We start from the raw sequence: 24,607 nt of genomic DNA on the forward strand, positions 1-24,607 counted from the left end.
ATTAAAAAAAAAAATCTCTGGGAAGTGAGGCACAAGGAGTGAGAACATGGGTGAGCACATGTTTGGGGCCTGCCAGGGGGATTAGGGGCTCATTTTGGGGACAGAAGTGGAGGTGGTTATGGGGGAGGGGAGTGGGGCTGGGGACAGTGTCACTCAAACCACAGAAGTGAGAACCTGTGAGGTATTGGAGGAGGCGGGGGAAGCTGAGGGGAAAGTAGGAAATATCCTTTCCACCACAGAGCCTAGTACTTATCTTAAAAAAGACAAAAAACCGAAAACAAAAACAAACAAACAAAAACCTTACCTTGTTTCTTTAGCCAATAAAAATTAAGATAATTCTAAGGATTAAGTAAAATCTTAATTCTCTTAAAAATTAAGATACTTTTTGGTATTAAGTTAAAGATTCCACTAATATGTTAATGCCTATTTTGGTTTCTATTGGAGTTATACATTGTTTTTATACATTTGCTCAGTGACCTTTTTAAACTTCATTGCCTGGCCTTCAGTTCTTGAGACAAGCTCACTAGATTTTCATTAACTCACCAGTTTTCTAGGGATCAAAGCTAGTTAAGTCCTATATGGGCCATTCTGTAAGGTCCTTATAATCAAGTCACTGACAATTAATTTTCGATTGATTACATTTTAGAAATGTATTCTCAACCTCTTTTTCATTACCAGCCTCTAAGAAGACTTTTAGACCTTTTCCTAATTGTCCTTCTCCATAATTTTAATACCAGATATACTGTATATTCATTCTAGTACTGTGGCTCTTGGCTGATCAAAAGCCATTTTCATATCTAAGATCCTCCCCCTTTTGCCCAAAACAATTATTGCTGGCTGGGGGAGGGGCATGGGTGGATATCATCCCCATAGAAAATGCATGCTTTAGAACAATCAAACAATAATCGTGGCCCTTCCCAAAACGGTGTTTGCCTCTTCTAATTGCTTCTGCATTTACACAGTTAATATTTATTCTCTTATCACCTCCCTTCCCTTAATGAGCGGAAGTGGACCCATATTGGGCCCCATCGTAGCAGGAAACTCCAAGAGAGTGAGCTCATGATCTCTCTAACACGAATAATGGTGCTCCAGGATACAGCTGCCAGCATCAGTTGTGGAAATGAAATGCACATTTCAGTAGTGTCTAGTTGACAATAAAAATAGTATGTTTGAAAAATCTTTTTCTATTGACTTTAAGGAGAAGCAGAGGTAGAAGTATCTCCCTGACAGGTATTGAATAAAGATCAATTATGTGGTTTAAGGCACCTCTCTGCCACTGTTAATTAAGCAAAATCCATTACCTAATGTGGTTTTTCTACTGTTCTTTGCTGTGTCCAGCAATTCTGTGCCTACTATGTCTGTTTCAAGAAGGATGTTGTCTGGAAACACTAAGCATATGGGTTGTCATGTGTATTCATTTGCTAGGGCTGCCATAACAAAGTACCATAGACAGGGTGGCTTAAACAACAGAAATTTATTTTCTCACAGTTCTAGAAGCTAAAATTCTGAGGTCAAGATGTCAGGGGTGTTGGTTTCTTCCAAGGCCTCTCCCCCTGGCTTGTAGATGGCTGTCTTCTCCCTGTGCCTTCACATGGCCTTGCCTGTGTGTGTGTGTGTGTGTGTGTGTGTGTGAGAGTGAGTGATAATCTCATCTTTTTGTAAGGACAACAGTCATGTTGGATTTACGTACCCAAATGACCTCATTTTAACTTCATTACCTCTTCAAAGACCCCATCTCCACATACCAGTCACATTCTGAGGTACTAGGGGGTTAGAACTTAAACATATGAATTTGGGAGGGGGCACAGTTCAGTCCATAACATCGTGTAAGGAGGGGTATAAAGAAGCCTATGGGAGCTACAGATGCACACTTTGACTAAGATGTATCTATTCAAATCTTCACTATGTTTTTTACTAGCTGTGGGTCCTTTAGCAACTTGCTTAACCTCTCTGAACTTCAGTTCCCTTTAAAAGTGTAATAATTATCCCTGTCCCAAAGGATCATTGTGAGAATTGTGTCTAATTAATTAGTAATAACTACAACTAATAAGCATATATACATGTCTAGCACAGCATCTGACTTGTAATTGCTTTTTCTCTTGAATATGGATTCAGGCTTCAATGCTTTGGGAATAATAAGACTGGCAAGTCAGTTAATATTATTAACATCAGGAAGGAGAAATCAGTGAGCATTTGTTGAACAACTGCTATATATTGAGTACTCTTATGCACAGAGTAGGACAAAAGTTTGGTTTTTAGACAAGATCTGTAGCTTAATAATTGAGGGAATGATTGAAAGAGTATTTATTGTGCATGTAGAATGTACCAGGTACAGAAAGTACTTTTCTCGTCTACTGTGTAGCAAGGGGCCTTCTTACTGCCCACACCCACAGTCCCCTATATTTCTTGCAGCAGCAGATTCCCTGGCATTGGGGAATTTCTGCACTGCAGGATTCAATAGAAAAAAAAATTGTCTCAAATTGAATTACTTTTGCTGCAATCAAAATTTTTTCTGCTGTCTTCAGAAACAGCCTTACCTGTGTCCAGAGGCTGTCTTGTAATGTCTGTCTGCTGGTCAACGTTACTAATTCAACTAACTGCAGCAATTACATGAAGAATCGCTGATAGTGAGAGAAGCCATAATGCTATTCCCGAACAGACTGCATTCCACAGTGTTCATTAATTATGGCAGCCTATAGATTCACGACCACCAAATCATACACTTGAGACTGCACCCCATATGTATGGAAACCCTCTCCAAGCTGCAGTGTAGTTCTTCTGTGCTGGCTTGCTCCCTTGTATTGCCACCATTTGCAATAGCCCTTCTCCTGCCCTTCTGATTCTCAAAATTGAAATTAAAGTCAGGATAGAGTCAGGCTGCACAATGTGATCTACAGGGATAGGATAGCCTTCAGCCTCCTCAGGCCACCTTGGGACACTCAGCTTTACATAGACCCACACAGGTTGTCTGGACCCAGAGCCATTCAAAGCTACACAGCAGTTAACATTCTCTACCCTACAGCATACCCTCTTTAGAGGAGAGAGACAGCAATGTTGATGGAGGCAGGACACAGTGATAAGTCTTTGATGCTTTTGCTCATTGGTTTCCTTATCTCTCTCTCTCTCCTCTCTCTTCCCCCTACCTCATTATGTTTTCTTTGACATGTGCAGCCAACATCAGATGACCTTGTTTCATCTGCTGAATGTTCAAGCGATGACGAAGACTTCGTTGAATGTGAGCCGAGTACAGGTAGGTTAGGTCAGTCTTGTTTTGCTTGCTTTATTTTTTCATTTGCAAAAAACAATACATACGTATATGTGAATATACATGTGTTTTATATATATATATTATAGTGTGTTAATGTGTGTATTTCCTGTATCTATATATGTATATAAATACATATATAAATATCAATCGAAAGCATCAAATCCCATGGAAGGAGCCATAAGGTCCCAGGGAAATTTAAAGTCACTTCCTTGACTAGCTAAAGAAAAGTCCATAAGACATAACTTGGAGCAATCAGACACCCAGATTAACCACCAAAGCAGCAAGTGTATAGCAGCCAGTGGCAGCTACGAAATTGACAGGGGGTGGGACATGAAGACTTCTGTATTGGATTGACGTCAAAAAAACATAAAGCCAAAGTGGGGCCATAAAGATCACGTAAACCTCATGAACTGTTCTGACTCTAAGTGGCAAACGAAACAAAAACCAAAATCAAACAACCAAAAATATTTTTTTTCCATGGGATTTCAACAGCAGTTAGCATGGTATTATATTTATACTAATTTTGTTCATTGTGTGTTTAGAGAATTTGTGCAGCAATATAACATAGTAAACACAAAATTAGGACAGAACCATGCCATGTCAACGGCTGAGATGCTTCGAAATGTACCTACTGTGCTGAAGTTGAGAGTACTTTGGCAATTAGAAGCTTCAGTGTGTGCCCCATTTGCACCCAGATACATTTTGATGTTTTATGGTCTTTCTTTATAGTGAGCTATATATGATATAATGTCCAGCAGGCAACTGCAGTCCCTGATTATTTCCTATCAACTTTCCCAAGTCGTCTGTTTTGAGACTTGCTATAAGTTAAATATTTATATATATGTATATATATATATATATATATATATATAAAATAGAGAACAGATATCATCGAATTTCTGTGTATGTTTAATAGAGTTAAAAGCTGGAGTTGGGTTAGGATCTTATTTCTGTAAAGGCTAAGAGAAATAAACAGAATTTTCTAGTTGATTCTTTGGGTTGCTTTAATTTTTTTTCCTTTTCTTTAAAAATAAAGGAGAGCCATTAAACATTTCCTTTGTTAATTCTAGAGAAATTTAAGATTCATTAAAAAAATGAGTATAACAAAAGTGAAAATCTTCCATTTGTTACCCTAAAATTATTTACAATTTTCCGATTTTGTGGAAGCCTGACTGCTTGGTATCTTGCAAATGGCTTTGGATCCAGGAAGTTCTGTGGGTTCCTGTTCTTAGCATTACATAGGGACATGTCAATAATTTGCAGGGCCTTTCCATTCTGGAGTGTGATCTGTTCCTTTGGACGCTCGGCTGTGTGGGAGGAAAGTAACTTTGACCTGGCTGGTCAGATTTTTTTTCAGATTATTGGGTCATAATCTCAGTGTTCTAAGTGAGGTTTGAACTCTAAAGGGAAGATATGTCTAATCTATACCAGAACGTGGGCAACAAATTTTTGTTAATTAAATAATTGATTTATTCATTCATTTAATAAATATTTCTGAGCCCTCAGGCAGGATACAGTGTATCTCTAGATTTGAATCCTTCCTTTTCTAATAGTTTGCACAAATGAGCTGTTGGAAAATAGAATACGGAACTTTACTATCTAACTTACCTCTCCAACAGAATTCAGTTCAACAAATATTTTTTGAGGGTCAGTTGTGTATGTTAGGTATGTGCTACATATTAAGGATTCAGATATGAATAGGGCATGATCTCCAAGATGCAGGTTAAATTCACTGATTTTGTGGTCAATAATTTAAGATACCTAGATTTCAATTTGGATTCTCTGTGTATCCTTTCTCTGGTTTTCTTGCTTTCATAGCAGTGATATCTGTATATATGTAACAATGTTTATCAAATCTCTGGATATTAAGTCTTATAAAAATCTAGGCTTGATCATTCTCAATTATCACCACTGTCTTCCCCTACTACCTCCCCCTCCTACACACCGTCATCTCCATAGCAACCTCCATAAGAAGACAGAGGGCTTTTCTAGATCTCTGATTCACAAGGTCTATGGCACCCCAGGTTGTGGGTATGTTACCATTTGGTATTGAACATAAACAGGCCCAAACTTGAAAAGCCCCAGACCGAGTCCATTTGCTTTTCAGTGACTGCACAGGTGCTTCATCTGATTCAAAAGCAGAGGACAGAAATTCAATGCCAGCATTTCTTGAGTGATATAATTACATGGGGCGGGTGGGGGAATAACAACAGTTTTTAAAACAATCTGTTGTGTTCTGCAAGGGAGCATGGGAGGGAATATATAAATAAAGCAAGTGACAGGATGCCCACTCCGAAGGAGCCAACACGTAGCTCCAAGAGGCTGATATTGATCCCCTCTGCCTGGGATTATTTAACTCATCACATTTGAAGAATGAGCATTTCTTCTTTCTAAATTTACTCCATAAAGTATTCCTGATAAGTGATTCAGATGCACAGGGAAATATGTCGGAGGCATATTTAATGTAGGAAGGAGATAGATATACCTATTGATGCAGAGGTTTTGCCCAGGGAACCTGATTAGTACTGATGAAGATTACATGCTTAGAGCTGTCAAGTCCTTTTTTGCCTTGTATGAGAAATATCTCTATAGCCTTAAGATTTTCCAGAAATATTACAGATTAAAAATCAGAACCATCAACTCAGTTGTTTCTGGGGTTAAGTTTCACACTGCCTAAAGAGAGGTCTTCCGTTGCCCATGCAGCAGTGGACAATGGTGACATTTACATAACTTTGACATAAACTGTTAATCCTGAGATTCTATGTGAATATTGAGATTAAAATTCTAAGTTTAAACATTCTAATTCACTACCTCAGTTTCTAAAATTTTACTCTTTTCCGGGCTTGACGTTTGCTGGAAATACACTAAATTCGGCTAATCTTGTTCTGTCTTACTTGCAATTACCTTATCTTCTCTTACTGTTACCAAATTTATGATTTTCTAGGCTGTCTCAGTAGTAAGGTATTTAACTTCTACAGGTTCTTTCCTGATTAATTTAGGTCCACTAGAAGCTCTTGCTTTTCATAAATTTGTATAAACTTTTCATAACTTTAGTATATGTTATATTCAACAACTTTTGGGTTCATGTGGGCATCAGATTTTAAATGAAATGATATTTCTTTGGGTTTCAAAGCTGCTGGTTTTGAGTCAGATGTTAGCAAATGACTTTTATACTCACAACCCACTTTGGCATTTAGGGATCACCCTGGTTTGGTGTAGCTTAGTCGTGTAGCTTAGTTCTTTAAGGACAACCTAAATTTTTTTAGAGTGTGGTTGATGATAGTTTAGAAACTTTTTACATCCAATGGATTTCAAGTTTTCTCTGTATATTTTTGCTGGAACATATGTAAATGAGATTTTTTTAAAAATCCTAAATCATGAGAGTAAGGCACAGAGTGAAAGCTCAATTAGTATTTGTTGACTGAATTTGTATGACTCTCAAAATACCTCATAATCTTAAATTAAAATTGGAGATTTTTTCATACCTCTCAGTTCATCTCCCTTTAAACAGCTAAATAAAACCTGGTGAATTATTTTAAAATATATGATTTCATACAAGTAAGTATCGCCCTAACAAAATCCATGTTTCTTTAGCAAAAATAATTCTCTACCTTACCCTGTCCCTTCTTTTGCTGGGAACTAGATCATTTTGTAGTGAGTTGCATTTTCTGGACATTTGCTTTGAGAACTCAGAATTGAAATTGTGAACTATAAAGTCATAATGAATCCATCTGTATCAAATAAATATATTCAGAAGAATATTTGAATAACTGTTCACGTACATAAAGTTGAGGGTCAGGATTTTAACTTCCCTAATTTGTAAACATTGATTGTGTCCCCTACCAAAGAAGGAGGTGTCTATTTGGTATTTGAGACTTATGTCTTGGCATATAAACCCTTTTCTTCCCAACTACACTTCTATTGATGTTAAATTGTGCAGTAAATGCATATTTCATTGTCCTTCTTACCTCTTTGTAATCAACAACAACAAATAGACAAGCTGGAGAGGATTCAAATAACCACTAGGAAATGAGATTCTCTCATGAGATTGTGGAAGCCAAATAAAAATTAAGGTCTTTAGTAAGTTTACCTTCATGACCTAAAATGTGGGAATGGATTCTGAAATACAGATAAAGGGTTTAAATTCACTTTTCATTCCTTCTCTCTCCCTCCCCCCAACTCCTATGCCCAGTGTCTCCGTCTTTCGGAAAAAAAAAATAACATCAAAACTAATGTATTGTCAGATTCGCTTCTGTATATTTAAAAATTATCAATTGTCTGAATTTTATGTGGTCTATGGTCTTAAGATTCTAAAAATCGTGGGGGCAGGGTTCACAGAGCAGAGGAGAAAAGTGAAAAAAAATGCCTTTTGCACCTGAGAAATGGGCATGGCAGTAATTAACAACTATATTGATTCATCCAGCCATTATCTAGAGATACATTTTTCTGGGTGTCAATTAGCCGGGGTTTTTGCCTCCACTTTTGTTAAGTGTCCTTGATCAAGTCTCAAGGGACAGCACTTGCACCAGAGGGCAGACAGTAAAAGGAAGTAAAGATGAAACACATCCATCTATCAATAGGACTGTGCTAAACAATTTATAATGGTTGGATTGAGGGAGATGTTTAAACTGATGGCAGTAATCTGAGATCACAAAATAATTACTATTCCCAGAGTGGTTCTCAGATGTATTTTTACTTCTCAAATCTACAGTCCTCACATTTGCATTTGGTGTTATTGCTACTTTGTTCCTCACACTAACGTAATACCCGACCCATTACGGTGAAATTTAAATTTGGCAAAACACCAAGAGCTTATCCCTGTTTATGTTCTCCAGGTAGAACTGGGTTCTTAGTCTTTATCAGTTTGAGATGCCTCAGTAAAGTATTTATAATATGAAAATCTGGCACTGAATTGTTAAAAGCCCAGCAAATCCTTAGAGTTTTTATTTGCTGGAACATGGCGGAGGACGCAGCTGAAGTGTTAAGACAATAATAATTTTCTAATAAAGGATAAGAAGAAAGAGAGCTTTATTTTTCAGAATCCATAGATGAAAAATAATAAGTGTGCTGATTATCGACCTTAAATATGATGTTGGTAATCTTAAGAGTTTATAGAAATGCATTTTGTCATTTGTGTCTCCAGCAAACTTGAAGTTAGCAACTTGTATATTTTCATTACAAATAAATAGATTTTTATTTAATTTTAGAAAGATTTTTCCATATGGAAACTCACGATTGGTAAATAGAATCATGTTTAAATAATCATCAGTCAAGTAACTGTTCAGTGTATAGTTTAATAGTAAATGCCTAAATGAAATGCCATAGGAATGTCTGAGTCACAGTGTCCAGAATTCACCTTGAATGTTAGGGTCCACCTAAAAACACTTTGAATAAAGGTATAATAGAAGTAATCTGAGAAATGTTTTAGCTTCGGAAAGAAGGATGTAAGTAGATGTAAATTTCATTAATTTAATTAATCATTATTGGCTGTGGACATGAGTAATTTTTACATTTGAGCTCTAATACACGTTCAGTGTACACAAAGCAAACAGTTATTCACATATTTAGGTCTAGGCTAAATCCTACCAAGTGTTGAATTTCCTTCATTGATTTATAAATTAATAGAGTACATTCATGGGTTATAATGTTCCTAATTTAATGGTATAGTTTCTCTCTTCATTCATTAACCCACTCAGTGATAAGTTACTTCACTTTTTTATAACCCACCTCCACCCCAGCCCAAGCTAATTTTTAAGTGACTGGAGCAAATATGTGGCCTTTAAATCCCTAATGATAAAATGCTTTGAAAAATTAGAATAAGGATAGAAATATAAGTATAGGAAAATCAGCTAATTGGCTATTAGGCCATTGATAGTGCAGGCATGGTGTGCATAAAATGTGGGTTGATCATTATCATAGATTTTATAATCAGAACAACGACTCTAATAACAAAAGTGGTAAAAATGAAAAAAATTCTATTCATCTCCATTACCCAAGATTTTTTGGTGATGTTGCGAAGGAGAGGGAATCAATAAGATCAGTGTGTAACTATATACACTTCCAGTTGAAAGTTTAATAAATCACTTATTTATGCAACAGTTTTTAGTGACTACTATCTATAAACACTGGAGTAGGTTCTAGGAAATTAAAAACAAGATGAGACTCCTTCTAGGAGTTCATAGTCTATTAGGGAAGACAGATACAAAAATAAGGGGAATAAAAGGAAAGGAGGGATAAGAAGGGAAGAAACAATGTAGACAATGAATGGAAATGCCTAGAATATTATCAGAACTCAACTGGAAGGAGAGGTCTCTAATTCAGCAATTAGCATACCCCATCCAAGGACAGGCATGAGAAACCACAGACGATGCCGCCCAGTGGCAGAATCAGTTAACCCCAGGGAGCATTCTTCTATATCTTAGTTTGGGGGCACAGAATTTCTGATTCGTTATGGTTGAAAAATTAGTACTGCACATATACAGTATGGCCTAGGGCCAGGGCTTCTTAGGTAATAGGTTAATAAGGATGGGCGTGTTGAAGGGAGAATTTCCAGCCAGACTTCCTGATTTCAAACGCTATGAGAACTTCCTGATTTCAAATGCCAGTGCAAGTAGTTGTTAAGGAGTGAGCTTAATGAAATCATTAAGCAAGTCCCCGCACCCGAGAAAAATTAATAAATAAAGAGGGATTGGGTTTTAAAAGAGAGGCTTTTATGTGTTTTCTTTTATTCTTTTTGTTCTGTATTTTTTCTCCCATGAGCCCCAATATATATACTGTGTGTACATATATATATTTATGTATGTGTGTATACTAAATATATAGAGCCTATTGTTCCATATATATATAGACACAGTATAAATGATATTAGAATAATGTAAACAGAGATTAACAACAGCCCCTGCCATCAGCCATGTGTTTACACAGAAATTCATACCATCATTCTTACATCAGCCAACATAGACATGCATGATACTGTTTTAACTTGGTGGAAAAGCATGTTAACTTTTCTTTAGGTTTTGTTTTTTTCTTTATCATAATTATAATGATGATTCCATAACTCAATTATCCTTGGGAGGGGTAGAGAGAAAAAATTATACAGATATATCTATCCATATACACACATTCCTGTGTATATATATAAATAGATATATACTTTGTATATATTTGAAAAACGTTTTCTGTTGTTTTACCTCATCTTGTGCCGCATGAATTTTTGGTGGTTCAGTTTATTTTGTTTTGATTCGTATTTAGTGTTTTGGTCATTATGGCTATTTTTAACTCATTGCTATACTTTTTTGAGTCATTATTTTTTAAATACTGAGAGATATATAGATATACAAATCAACCAAGGCAACAAAATCTTTTCTTGCCATCCTAATCTCAAATTTCTCCCCCTTCAGCATATCCCTCCAGTATTTATGCTCAAAACAAAACAAACACCAACAAAATCCAAGAAAGTTGTGTACAAACGAATGAAGTACTTTGTTTTCCTCTTCTTTCTCCTGTATATTTTTTATTTAAATTTTCTCCTTTCCCCTTTTTATTTTTCCTTGTATCTGCACAGGCCACTTGTCTTTACTCTCCCCTTTATGACAATGCATTTCATTGAAAAAAAGGACGAATGAGCCAGAAAAAAAATAATAGTAATAAAAGAAAAACATGCAGAAAGAACAGAGAAACACATCCCTCTCCACAAATTTCAGATGGCATAAAAAGAATTTTATTGCAGATATAGACTATTTGTTGTATCTTTTATTTCTGGACGAGCTCAGGATCATTGTGTGGCATGCAGTGAGAGTTTTCTAGCTAATCAACTAACCATGGCCTCCATCACCAGTGCATGGGCTATAATAACGCCATCTCGTGTTTCATCCAAGTGATACATCCGGGCTAACCCAGCCAGTCCCGTGTATGAGTTGTGGGGATAACTTTCTTTTGTAGTTATAATTTCATGGGTTCTCATCTTTATTATTATTTCCACGGGGTCACGGCAGCCCCAAGGGCTGCCCTCGCAGCATCTCTGTGTGGTTTTGTCCTTGTGCTTGCTTTCCTTGGTACGGCAGTCAAGCATGGGTTTCATCTGGCACATCTGTCTTGCCATCTCGTCTCGGAGTCCACTGTCTTGGTGTCGTTCTGTGATTCTGTTCTCTGTTTGTAATAAGTGGTTTGAAATCCTCTCCCTTTATTTCTCACTCCCCTATCGTTTCTCTTTTGAACCTTACCTTTAGGGAACTTCACAAAGAAGCAAAACAAATTTTCAGTCGAATTGTAAGGCTGATAACTGGTTTGCATCTGGAGGTCATAAGTTGCACTTCTTACCTGGCTAAGGAGGCAAAACTTACTGTGGAAAATTACTAATGATAATAGCTAAACAGGCTCCCCATCAGCAACAATAAGAAACCCTTGTTGATTTCTTTGGCTTGATTAAATGGGCTTACTGCTAAAGGGATTTCATGTAAGAGCTAATTTCCAAGGAGTTTTCCCATAGATTATCAATCTTGTAGTTAGACGTTTTCTTCAGGAACAGATCAACAGAAAATTTTTTCAGAAGACATTAGTGAGGAGTGTCATCGTTTCTGCTGTATAGAGCAGTGTCTGTTCCTGAATTGGAGAGGAATTTGTGGAAATACGAATGTGTTTTATTATAAAATTTATTTGTTTATGTATTTTAACCTAAAATATAAATGGGTTTGGCAAGGGAAAGGAAAAAAAAAAAAGCTTTTTAACTCACTGGTTCTACTTCATGCATATTTCAAGGTAAGATTATCTTTTGATCTTTCTGAGTCAAATGATACATATTTTATTTTTTAATTCATGGAAGCATTAGAGAGCCAACACTTTGACTTAGACCTAAATTCTTTTTTTTTCTCTCTTTTCAAAGAATAAGACATACACAATAACTTTAGTTCTGAGAATTGAGTCTGAATTTCTTGAGAGAAAGGTGGAAGACAGTGCCCAGTTAATTATTCAGATGCTGGATTATACTGTGATTACCCAGGAAATTTGCCGCATAACTTGGAGTGATTTGGTTTGTTTGATACTTATAGTATGAAAATGAATTTCTGTAACAAATTCAACCTCCTTATCCATAAAGGTTGAACAAGAGAGTATAAAATAGATCTGAAATGAATTGATAGATTGATTTTTGAAATAGGATCTTAAGATTAAAAAGTGCAAATGTTTAACCTGGGGAAGAGAAAGCGTTTCAAGGCAGATGGTTTTACAACGAGATGTTTCAGTCATGTCAGTGTAGCTCTTTGCTCTTCTTAAGGGTACAGGGGAAGAGCACAGGAAGAGGAAATTTGTGGGGTCTATGGACTAAGAACTTTATAATGAAGGAAGGAAGGGAGAGAGTGAAGGAGGAAGAGAGAGAGGGCAGATAAGGGAGGAGGGAGGGAAAGCTGGAGGAGGGAGGGGGTATTCCTGATGAGTCAGGTATAGTAGCTTGCTGATAAATGATAAGAACGAGCACACACATAGACACACACAGCCTTAATCTGTAGTGTGTGACAGTTTCTATAGTATAAAATATTCCCTCTGTGGCTGATTTGAAGCCACAGATATGACAATATTAAACTCCGAATTGGGAAGTAATGCTCATGAGCACACGATTATACACTTTTTTCACCATACAGATACCATGGATATCAATGGACTTGAGTTTTAAGCTTTTATTACCTTTGTTTTTAATAGATTGTATTCATATGTTTGTGTGTGTATATATATGTGTGTGTGTGTGTGTGTATACATATATTTTCGATAATGGCTATGTTTAACAACCAACTTGGACAGTTCCTGAAAATGTCGCAGTCAGCTATCATGAGCTGGCTCTGGCATGCCACTGGCCAAGGTGCCACACTGTGCCGGGTGCATTCAAACATGGTATTTTATTTAAAACTCATTTTCACTTATTATGATGTAGAAACTATTGTGGCCATCTTACAATTGAGAAAATCAGGACTCAGAAAGTTTGCTTTTCCAAGGTCACATGCCTGCACATAGTGGCAGAGGTAAGGTTCAAACCCAAATCTGTTTGAAAATAGGTAACTCTTATTTCTACTGCAGTGTGCACAGAGGATTGGGCTTAAACACTTATCAGAGCACTGCATTTTAGAACTATGACATGCTCATTTGTGGAACTTTCACTCATTTTGTTTCCCCAAAATAGAGTCGCCAAAAATTCCTCCCTTAGTAACATGAAGATGAACGGGATATTTCTTAGGTTTCCAAATTTTGTTTCTCGAGCTCTGGAAAGACTATAATAGCTGCATTTCTTAGCACATAATTATAATATTCAACATGATTCCATTACTCAGTTGTTATGTTTTTGTAACTTTTAAAACATAATGGACTTTATTTAGTTCATTTACTTGATGCACGTTAATTAACCAACTTCACAGTGAAATATGTCAGTGCCCTTTACTTCCACATTTTCCCATAAAACTAGTACATTAATACTTAAAACAGCATGAGAACCATTGTATTGCAGAAAATGACTGCAACTTAAAAAAGTAATTTTACCGTTAGATACTTAATCATTGCTTTGTGAAAGAGTTTGAGAAATCTGGGAATTAAAAAGGAAAGTGCGGATCTTGCCCTTCTACTTTGACAAGATACAGTCTCTGACTGAGTTGCTGATGGTACAATATTTTACTTTGATTTAATGTCAGCTTTAGCTGCCCCTGTGGTCCACTTTCAGTGACAGCACATATAATATTGAATAAAGCCCCTTGAAGTGATTTCTAGACCTTCATCTGTAAATTTTCCACTGCAACATCTTTGTTCCTTCATTCAGTAAATATTCATTGAGCATTTACTATATGCAGGTATAGTTCTAAATACGTTACATTGTTAACTCCCTTAATCCTCATAACAATCCCCTGAGGGGCTTTATCATCATCTCCATTTTAAAGATGAGTAAACTGAGGCACAGAGGAGCCAAAAGATGGCCCCGAGGTCACACAGCAAGGAAGTAGGAGAAATGGGATTTAAACCCAAGACAGTGGGGCCCTGAGCCCACACAGGAATCACTATGTTATACAGTCTCATTATATAGTATTCTCCATTGACCCATATATATAAATAGCTACCTGCCTCTTTGATAATAATGAAAGAAGGTTTGTGTATTGAGTATATTAAATGATTGGGAAATACTTGTTAGATGGATTCATTACTGTGTATCTGAAAGGCTTTGAAAACCTTGGTTGATAGGGGTTATGAAATTGTTTAGCTATGATTTATCCAAACAGCTGTGATTTAAACAACTTACTGTGGCTTCCTGCAAGGTGGAATGGTTCCAGTATTCAGGATGAAAACCGTCACTTACGTGAGGTTAGTCCCTCTTGATGTCACCTGTGTAATTGTGCACTGGGGACTTCTAGCTCACTGCTCATCAGCAGACCTGTTTAGAACATATGATCAGGTAACAGCCACCTTTAACTGATGTTAGGATTCTAAGAATAGAGGCTCGTAGTGAGAGCTCTGGTGAGGTGCTGAATTTTCTTCATTTCTGAGATAATTCTGTTCTTTGAACACAGTGTTTTAGATGTTACAGCTAATAGGCAGCAACAAAAGAAGTGAATATGTACCTGGGAGGATGCATTTCTTACCTTAGTCCCTTTCTGATATCTGTGTACTCTTGACATTTCTTAAATTCCTGCTCATGTGTTTATCTTCTCTTTCATTTTTCTCACTTCCTTGCATTATATGTCTCAAACTATAAAAAAGGAAAAATCAAAACAAAACCCCAAACCTTTTCTGGGCCCTTGAATTTTCTATGCAAGAAAAGAATCTTAAAGGATTTATTAAGGACTAAAATTCACAATGAAATAGAAAGTACCTTTTTAAAGCTGGGTTTGCTTTTATTAGAATCTTTCCAAGGAAAGTATAGCTTGCTTAAGCATCTGAGGGTCTCATTACAAATTATATCCATCCTGACCAATCCGGAAGCCTAAACTGGAAAGTCTGTAGAGTTGAAAATGCTTGAGGACCCTCTGTTGTCGAATTCTTCTTTCATCTTAGCTTTGAAGCAGATGCCCCCGTTTTACTAAAAGATCATGGCAATATTATATTGCTAAGTATTCCGATTTTTCTGACTAATCACTCAGAGCAAAAGCCAATAAAGAGCCAGAGAGTAAACACTTTAGACTTTGGGAGTCTCACAATCCCTGTCATAGCTACTCAGCTCTGTTGTCGTAACACAAAGGCGGCCATAGACAATACATAGATGAAGGATTATGGCTGTGATTCCATCTAACTTGATTTTAAAAAGCAGGCATCGAGCTGGATTTTGGTCTACTGACCCCTGATCTAGAGATATCTGATAGGTTAGGAATTTGTGGTCATTTTCTTTTTTTAAAAGATGAATCCTTCTTGCCCATTTTATAGTCAATCTTAATAAACATTTGTTGAGTTCCCCACTAAGCACGTGAGACCACATAGGATGTGGAAGGACATTGGAAGCTCATTTCTCACCATTGTTTTGAATATGCACATTATCTCATATATGAAACTTGATAAAAAACAAAAAGCAAACGTACAAAACCAGGGTCCCCTACCCACAGCACGTACACTGCCTTTTTTGTAAGCGCTTGATTTTTCACCCTTCCTTTTGCACGTCTGTCTTTTGTACTCTGTGCCTCCGCTGGGGTGTGGGCTGCATCCTCCCTGCTTTCAGACCTCTTCGGCAGTCGTTTCTTTGAACTCCAGCCCACATACTGTGTCACATCCCAGTAATTCTTCCCCAAACCTTGGCTGTGGGTTATTGAGCTGACAAATGTCTAAATGACTGAGATACGATATTTGCAACCTGCTGAGAACCTCCTCTTTTCCTGTACTTTTTGATTTGTAGCTTTATAAGTTTTGTGGGGAAAGTGAGAAAAACATTCTTGGTGACACAGGCAGTGAATGAGGAGAACAGAATTGAAGGGGCACAATATATAGGACTCCTTCCTGCACTGCAGGCAAAAGCATTTATTTATATCTTAGTCCTCTGAATGTCGGAGGCAAAGGATTATTCAGTAGGGTGCAGGATGCAGCATCCAATATCCTGAGGAGAAGAATGTGTTCTACCACCTGGCAACAGATTAGACAGGAGCAGGCTATGAAAATACAGGTACAAGGCCACATTTAGTGTTACTGCGGAAGTGGCGTCTGTTACTTTAGGATTTGACTCCATAAATTAATGCTTAGTCCCTTTAGCATCTTTAACATTAGAAATCTGCGGAAAAGAAATACAAAAGACTCGTATAAGAACAACATCAAGTAAACTATGAAACCAGGTCCTAATGTATCCCAACCCCAGAGGGAGCATAACATTAACTTTTGGGAGCCAGAATGCTAAGTAATGACATTATGAGCTTTCTCCATTAGCAAGGCCCCTTGTTGTGGTATTGTGCCTGGCGTTGTGAGGTTCTGAGCTATGACTCAAAAAGAAAGCAAAAAAAGAAATGCAGAGATGATGCAGGAAAGGAAGAAAGACGGCGCCATTAGGATGGACTTTGGGGGCAGGAGGTACACGGGTTGACTTTTAAAACAACATAATTTAGAATTAGTGTTTTAAAAGCTTCTGAGATCAAAGGGATAATAGAAAACAAGAGTAAAACAGGGGTAAATTAAGCACTGTTGATGACCTGATAGGGACATAGCAAAATGCAGTAAAGTCTCCAACTTCTTTATGCTTGCAATAGCCTGGTATTTTCCTGTGTGGTGGGTTGGTTTATTCCCTTGCTTATTTGCTTGTTTGTTTGTTTGTTTATTTCTTTATTTACATTTAGTTATTGCTAGCTTTCCCTATAAAAGCAAATGGGCAAACTCAGTCCCCAGGGGCCAGCCGTGTAACGTGCTGAGATGAAATAGACAAGGATGGCACAGGTGACACAACAGATGACACGTCTGCAATAGCGAGAACTCATCAACCAGGGAGAACACGCCCTCATTTAATAGCATTCAAATTAAATATTTTTAAAACATTAAAATAAAACAAACCCTATGAAAGTCAAGCAAGTTTCAACAATGAGAGATGCATAGTGTGGGGTTTTTTTCAATTTTCATTGGAGTATAGTTGATTTACAATGTTATGTTAGCTTCAGATGTACAAGCAAAGTGAATCAGTTATACGTATACATATATCCACTCTTTTTTTAGATTCTTTTCCCATGTAAGCCATTGCAGAGTACTGTGTAGAGTTCCCTAGACACACAGTGTTTTTAAGTTTATTTTTTTAAGACTTTTTTTTAAATTCCTTTAGATCTAACCGCTTCATCAAGTTTGAAGAATGTGCTCTTAGTAAGATTTCTGGTTAAGATATCTCTTGGTGACCTTGAGTATCGAATTAAACATAGCAATTCCTCTTTTAAGCTCCCGTAAAGCTAAAGACCTTTTTAGAATTATTTTAAATTATAATCTTAAAGTTTACATAACTCTTAAGAGTATATGCTTGAAGAACTTTCGAGTTCATTGTAATGATTTTGTTTTAGGTGACAAAAGTAAAACCTACATAGGTAAATTGATTTGTTCAAGGTCACTGAATTAGTTTCCATTAGGGTTGGAATTAAATCCCAGTGTCCTAAATCCATAATCCATGCTGTTTTACTGATACTGTGTATCAAGGTTTTTTTTAAAGAGTCCAGAGCTTTTTATTTTAAACTGAGATAGCATTCAACAGAGAATTCAGAGGAAATGTGTGGAAATTGGTCATCTTCTTTCCACTGGACATTGTTGCCACACAAGACAGTATATTTATTGACCCATTTAGCGGTCAAATCTACAACTCTCTATTGGTCACTAGATGACCAACTAAGAGATCATGGACACATGGTGAAGCAATTCGTTTAAGTAGCTCGTGGTACACACTCAACAAATGTATGCTCTAGAGATGCATGGTCAGTGATATCACCTTGCTACATGGAGGACAGATTGTTAGACAAATGAGAGCAGTGATTCCCAAGCTCAAAAGCAAAACTAGTGTCAAGCTATGCCAAAACCTTCACTGATCCATGGTGAAATGAGAAAAGTAAGGACAATATAGTGAGTTTCCACAAAGTTAAATTTACAGAACTGCCGTATATTCTGAGATTATATCTTGTGTTTGGGGGGGTGGTGGTTCTTGATGGTTAAAATCAACGTCTTCTATGAAAATAGTGTTTTGTTACTGTTTGTAGCATCTTTAACTGATTAAAAGTTGGCAACTGGATGTTAGTCATTCCCCATAGATTTTTCTTTTATGTTTTACTTGTCTCTGAAAACAAATAAACCAGCCTCCCGAAACCAGAAACCTTTAAAGAGATTTAGAGTGTTATCTATGTTGCCACAGCTAGATTTAGTAAATTTTGAAAACTGAAAGCCTTTCTAAATCTAAAATTTTTTTATGAACTAAATGATCTTAAGACCAAGCTGTTTATTTCACTGAGACCCCAGGAAGTTATTATTCCAGGCATAGGTCACTTAGATATTAAGTATAAGAGAGTTTTTGAATTTCAGTAAAAATAGATTAAAGGCACAAAATAGAATGGGAGATTTCAAAAAAATTCTAGAATACATGTTACTGGAAGGACACAATCAGTTTGTAAACAAAACAACTTATGGAAAAATGGAAATTTCTAAGGACTCCAATCTAAACCTAGAATGTTTTCTCAGTTTAGCCTTATTGCAAAGTAGAGAGGACTGTTTTGAAGAGCTGAATGAGCCTATAGTTGAGATAACATGATCCTTATTTGTGTCAAGAGGAGGTCAAAACCTTAGTCCCCAGATAAAAGGAAGGATGTGACCTATACTAAAGGCAGCTACTGAATTTGTCTCCTTAGTTCTCCTTTCCTCCCACCGTTTCAGTCTCTTGGGCAATCTATACCAATAACCTCTTGCTTCATGAAATTTATTATCTAAATATTGAAAGTATTATATTTAATTTAGCCTAACAAAAAGGCACATCAAGTTTATTGAGAAATCAGGAGTTGGTGTTTTGCATCTGGTATAAGGATTATGTTATCAGTAACAGACTTAACAGTGATTATCGTCAGGTAGTGGTCAGTGGGTGATTTTTATTTTGTTATTCATACTCCAAAATTTCTATGTTGAGTATGTATTACATTTGTAATTAAAAAGAAAATCTCTCTCTATATATATTTTAATGTAAAAGAATATTAAGAGGCCAACAAGGGCACCCTTGTGAATATTTAGTTATAGGAACTCTGCCAGACCCGTATTTGAAAAAAGTCATGAATCCTGTCTTTCCCATGAGTTTGAATTAAGTCCATGATTTAAGCCCTACAAGGAGAGCTGCTAGAGGAATTCAGAGATAATGATGATGATGATACGTAGGACTCTGGATAACTGAGCGTGCACCAATTTCCTAGGGTCAGTCCTGTTCATCAACTGACAAATGGTCCGTGGACACACCAGGTGGTCATACAGCAGCAGGAGGCACGAGGTATCCTGCAAATGACCCACTACCAGAAAGTATAAAATCTGTGCTTGGAAACCAGGAACACAGATGGGTTGTGAAGTGGTCTTCAACAGACACTTGGGAATATGATTGGTTCTTTAACCCAACTTTTAGGTGTCACGTACATCCTCACTGCCTGACCTCTCCTCATCTGTACATATGCTTGTTAGATGTAATAAATAGATGAAAGAATGCAGTTGCAGAGAAGTAATTAAAAACTTTGCATTCCTCTCTCTACACCTCCCTCTTCTTCCCTCTCCCTTGATAGGATGGCCAGAAAATTAAGCCAGCTGTAGATTAATTGAGACCCTCTTCCATGTAGGGAACATCTGTCACTGCCGCTATAAGGATCGTATGAACAAATTAAAATATTTGATTACCTTTAATCCAAAAGAATGTAGCAGTCTCTTCAGTCATGTAGCTTACTGGAGTTTTTTGGTAGTTCTTTTTTTTTTTTTTTCATGCAAAGCTTATGACTGTAGTCCTTCCCTGAAGCTGTGAGATCTTTCAGCAGATGTTGTTTTCCATGTCTTTACCCTTTCCCTTGTGAAAGGGGGAAAAAGCCCTGAACAAAAGCAATTTTGGCGATAGGCAGAAAAGGTCTACATCATGAACATATTTTTAGAAACAGCTGGTAAAACAAATGGTCCAAATGTGATGCCTGGAGCATGTCTATTCAAACAACAGGCTTGTTTAAAGATAAAAGCAGCCACTTTTAAATATCAGCACTAGCAGTGATCTCCATACATGTTTAAGAGATGAGAGAGCTTGCCAAGACTTTCTGATTTCTGTTTTGTTTTCTGGGACAAAGTCTTTCCCTCTTGTGGCTTTGTTAGTGAGTGAATTTATCAGAAGCTGCCCATCCAATAGTTAAAATTGTGACTATCATCCCATGGAAAATATTTTTAAATTTACATATAATTGATTTTTTAAAACTGTGCTTTATACTTCTAAGAATGTTCCTTTTTAATAGCATCTACCTGTAGTCCAGAAGATCGAAATGGGAAATTGATAATGTGCTTAAATTATCACTGATCTTATAAGCCATGTTTCAAAAAAAGTCAGGCAGTGCTGCTAAGGGGCAAACATTTGTATTTGTAGCCATTAAAAAATCTGATGTCACTCTTCATTGGCCACATTCAGAGACTGCCTTATGACCTTGCCTTGTCATGACTTCATTTGTTTACTGAACTGTTATGTTCTGGAGCCACTGCCAAATGCCATTTCACAGATTGGTGAAATAATTCTTTATTGTATTTTTACAGTCATTCCAATTTCCAAATTACTTTCTGCTTCTCTCTGGGTCAGGCATTGCACAAACGCTGATTTGTATTATTGAACTTGATAAACAGATGTTCATCTTATCAGCTGCCATTCACGTTGACTTTTTCCTCCACTTCCTTCACCATGGTTCTGTTTTCATCTCAGAAACTTTCAGTAGTGCCTCAAGGAGCCTTAGTCACCATGTTGGCCCAGGTGGGATCTTAGCCACTGAGAAAGTCTTCATTTTTTGATGATGCTCAAAGAACAATCTTCAGTACCTCCTTCCCTTCACCCCCCGCCCCCGCCCCATGGGGCACAATGCTTACTCAATAGATGGAACTGAGAAATTTGAAAAGCGCTTCACTTTCATTTTACTCATTAAATAAACACAAGAAAACTATCTTTTCTAGAGCTCAGCATATCCACAAGTGTGTCTCTTTGCTATTTTACCTCAAACTGACCTACTTGATGGATAGATTTGATGTTATATAGGAATAGTCTAGGACTGAATTTTTCTTTTTTTCTATCATGCTGGCTCTGGAAAACATGATCATAAATACTGACAACCCAGGTTTTTAAACATACATATATATATATATATGTATTTTATCTTTATACACTTACAGTAAAGCATTGATCAGTAACTTTTATGGATGGTTCTTTTGATGTAAAATCAACTTCATCTTGGAGTTATAGATCCTGCAGCACTTATCGCACTGGAAATCTGACCAAAGTCTTCATACGTGTGTGTATTAATTAGATTGTGATTATGCATCATATGTACATAAAATTGCACAAATATGCATATATTTACTTCCTCAGAGTTTTTTTTTAACTTCTGATTTTCAAATAATTTCTAAGTTAGAGAAAAGGTATAAGGATAGTACATAAAACTCCCTTATGCCCTTACTCAGATTCACCAATTGTTAACATTTGCCACATTTGCTTATCATTCTCTCTCTCGTATGTGAATGTATATAAAAAATATTTATATGTGTCTATGTACATGTACACACATATATCTGAGCCATTTGAGAGTGTGTGTAAAACATCATATATTTTATGATGTTTTAGATAGATACATATAGATAGATATATTTAGATAGATACATATAGATTTCCCCCTGAACCATTTGAGAGTAAGTTGCAGAAATAATTTCCTTTACCCTGAATCATTCAGCATGTGTTTCCTAAGAACAAGGAAAAACAAATCAGAGTACTGTTATCAAAATCAAGAAATGTAACCCTGCTACAAAATCGCACCAAGAGTACATATTCAGATTTCACCAGTGTGCATAATGGGATTTAAAAGTACTTTTTTTCCAGTCCAAGATCCAATCCAGGATCACATACTGCATTTAGTTGTCATGCTCAGGAATTTTTGAAGCATTTTCTTGACATATTATTTTGTTTTACTTGTGCTGGTCACAAGTAAACAAAGGTTAGGAAGAGTGAGTAAATGTCTTCAAGTCCTCCTGGATGGGTTGCCGAGGAAGCAGGAGGATATAGCCTGTGCTTTAGCATATGAGTAAAATTTCCTTTCTTAGAATTAACTAACTAGAATTATAGCAAGAGGAACTTGAGGTTTCTCTCGTTTTCATTCCTCAGAGGGCACTGATAAACAAATTTCATATTTCTGACCAACTGTTCATTAATGCTTTCTGTTAACACTGCCTATCGAGCACTTATGATGTACTAAGTCCTGGGAGAGGCACTAGGGTACAAGAGTGAGCAAAAATAGAGATGGCCCCTGGTGAGTCTAGCGCGGGGGGGCTGTCATTGATTAATCAAGTGATCTCCAAATAAATACTTCGATGAGTGCTCTGAAGCAAAGGCACATGCCACATGTCATGGCAGGGCATGTGACAAGGTAGGGATGAGGGATGTGGATGCAAGGTCGGGGCAGGGAAACCTTCCTTGAGGAAATACTTCGGCTGAATTATGTGGGATAAGTGGAAGTTTAATGGGCAAAGAAGAAGGAAAATTCATTTGAGCATGCAAGAAATTTTAGGCGTGAGGAAAAATCAGCCATCTCTAAGAGGGAGCCATTTGGGAACAGCTGTCCAAGCTATAAAAGAAAGACCTTTCACAGAAATAAACTTTGGTGTCCTTTTTCATCTTTGGGTGAATGGAGACGAGAGTGACTTTATCAACTCTGCATGGCCCCTTGGTGGGCAGTGAGTGGGCTTTGTGAAGAATGGAGATACAATGAGTAAAATGATGCATTCACTGGAGGAAAGTTGGATTAAAAAAATAAAAAGTGAGGCTGTATTTTTTGGTACACCAATTCCTAGCAATAAAGGAGAAGGTGACAGGAATATATGTCTTAGGCTGAAGAGTCACCAAAGCCATTTCCAGGTTCTCAGAGTCTTAGATGATACTTTACAGTTTGGTATGGGACTGTGCATCATTTCTTCAAGCACTTACAACTTGGTCATGAGAGACTGAAGACAGCGTCCAAATTCTAGGTATTCTTACATCTTGCAGAGCCTATTAGTGAATGAGTCACTCAACAATTTTTTAAAGAAGCAGATGTTTCCTCAAAAGATGGTGCTGGAGAAGAGAATTGCATTTTGGTGATGGTAGTGAGTAAGCAGATATCAAATATCGATCTACTTATAATTTACACAATCGCACACTTTAGAGAAAACACATTCCTTCTTCCTCGCCACCACCTCACCATTACAGTCATTATCGGTTAAGTCATTGGATATTTGACTTTAAGTTGAGGATCATTTCCCAGTGTGATTAATGGTTTTGAAGGGAATGGTTTGTACACTCTCTGATTTTTTAATACTTGCCCCACAGTAAAAATTTGTGCTCCTACAATTGGAATAAAAGCAAAATGCTTTGTACTGACTGTATAATAATAATAATTATTTTGTGTTTATTATATATATTCTATATTTATTATAATTAATAAATATTATTATAGTAATAAAGAAATACTCTTTTTCCTAAAAGGAAGTAATTAGAAATATATTCCACGATGACTAGCCCCACCACAAGAATTTTCTAAGTCACATTTTGGATTGCTAATGGCATCCCATCACTGGGTTGGAATTTTTTTTTTTTTTTTTTTTTTTGCGGTACGGGGGCCTGTCACTGTTGTGGCCTCTCCCGTTGCGGAGCACAGGCTCCGGACACGCAGGCTCAGCGGCCATGGCTCACGGGCCCAGGCGCTCCGCGGCACGTGGGATCTTCCCGGACCGGGGCACGAATCCGTGTCCCCTGCATCGGCAGGCGGACTCTCAACCACTGCGCCACCAGGAAAGCCCGCACTGGGTTGGAATTTAAATATTCCTTCTATCAATTGGGAAACAGCAGTTTTTCTTTCTGTCTGTCATTGTCCATGTATGGTTTCCTTTCTGCTTATAAAAATCTATCACTCCGGGCTTCCCTGGTGGTGCAGTGGTTGGGAGTCTGCCTGCCGGTGCAGGGGACGCGGGTTCGTGCCCCGGTCTGGGAGGATCCCACGTGCCGCGGGGTGGCTGGGCCCGTGGGCCGTGGCCGCTGGGCCTGCACGTCCGGAGCCTGTACTCCGCAACGGGAGGGGCCGCGGCAGTGAAAGGCCCGCGTACCGCAAAAAAAAAAAAAAATCTATCACTCCTGCTAACTGTTGCACTTTATAAGAT

The 24,607-nt window shown here is 37.3% G+C and overlaps 1 protein-coding gene across 22 annotated transcripts in view; it reads left to right on the forward strand.

Annotated features, from left to right (window-relative positions):
• NRXN3 (neurexin 3) overlaps nucleotides 1–24,607 on the forward strand; it is a 1,711,975-nt gene that overhangs the window by 1,657,769 nt on the left and 29,599 nt on the right. For 18 of the 22 annotated variants that reach the window (XM_060295124.1, XM_030831921.2, XM_060295133.1 and 15 more), the window contains one exon: nucleotides 3,172–3,250. In XM_060295124.1, the coding sequence (XP_060151107.1) occupies nucleotides 3,172–3,250 (79 nt within the window). Of the gene's footprint in view, nucleotides 1–3,171; nucleotides 3,260–24,607 lie in introns of all 22 variants that reach the window. The other 4 variants (XM_060295131.1, XM_060295132.1, XM_030831937.2 and 1 more) reach the window with 1 other exon arrangement.

Source organism: Globicephala melas, chromosome 2, assembly GCF_963455315.2.
Source record: "Globicephala melas chromosome 2, mGloMel1.2, whole genome shotgun sequence".
In the NCBI taxonomy this organism is placed as follows: Eukaryota; Metazoa; Chordata; class Mammalia; order Artiodactyla; family Delphinidae; genus Globicephala; species Globicephala melas.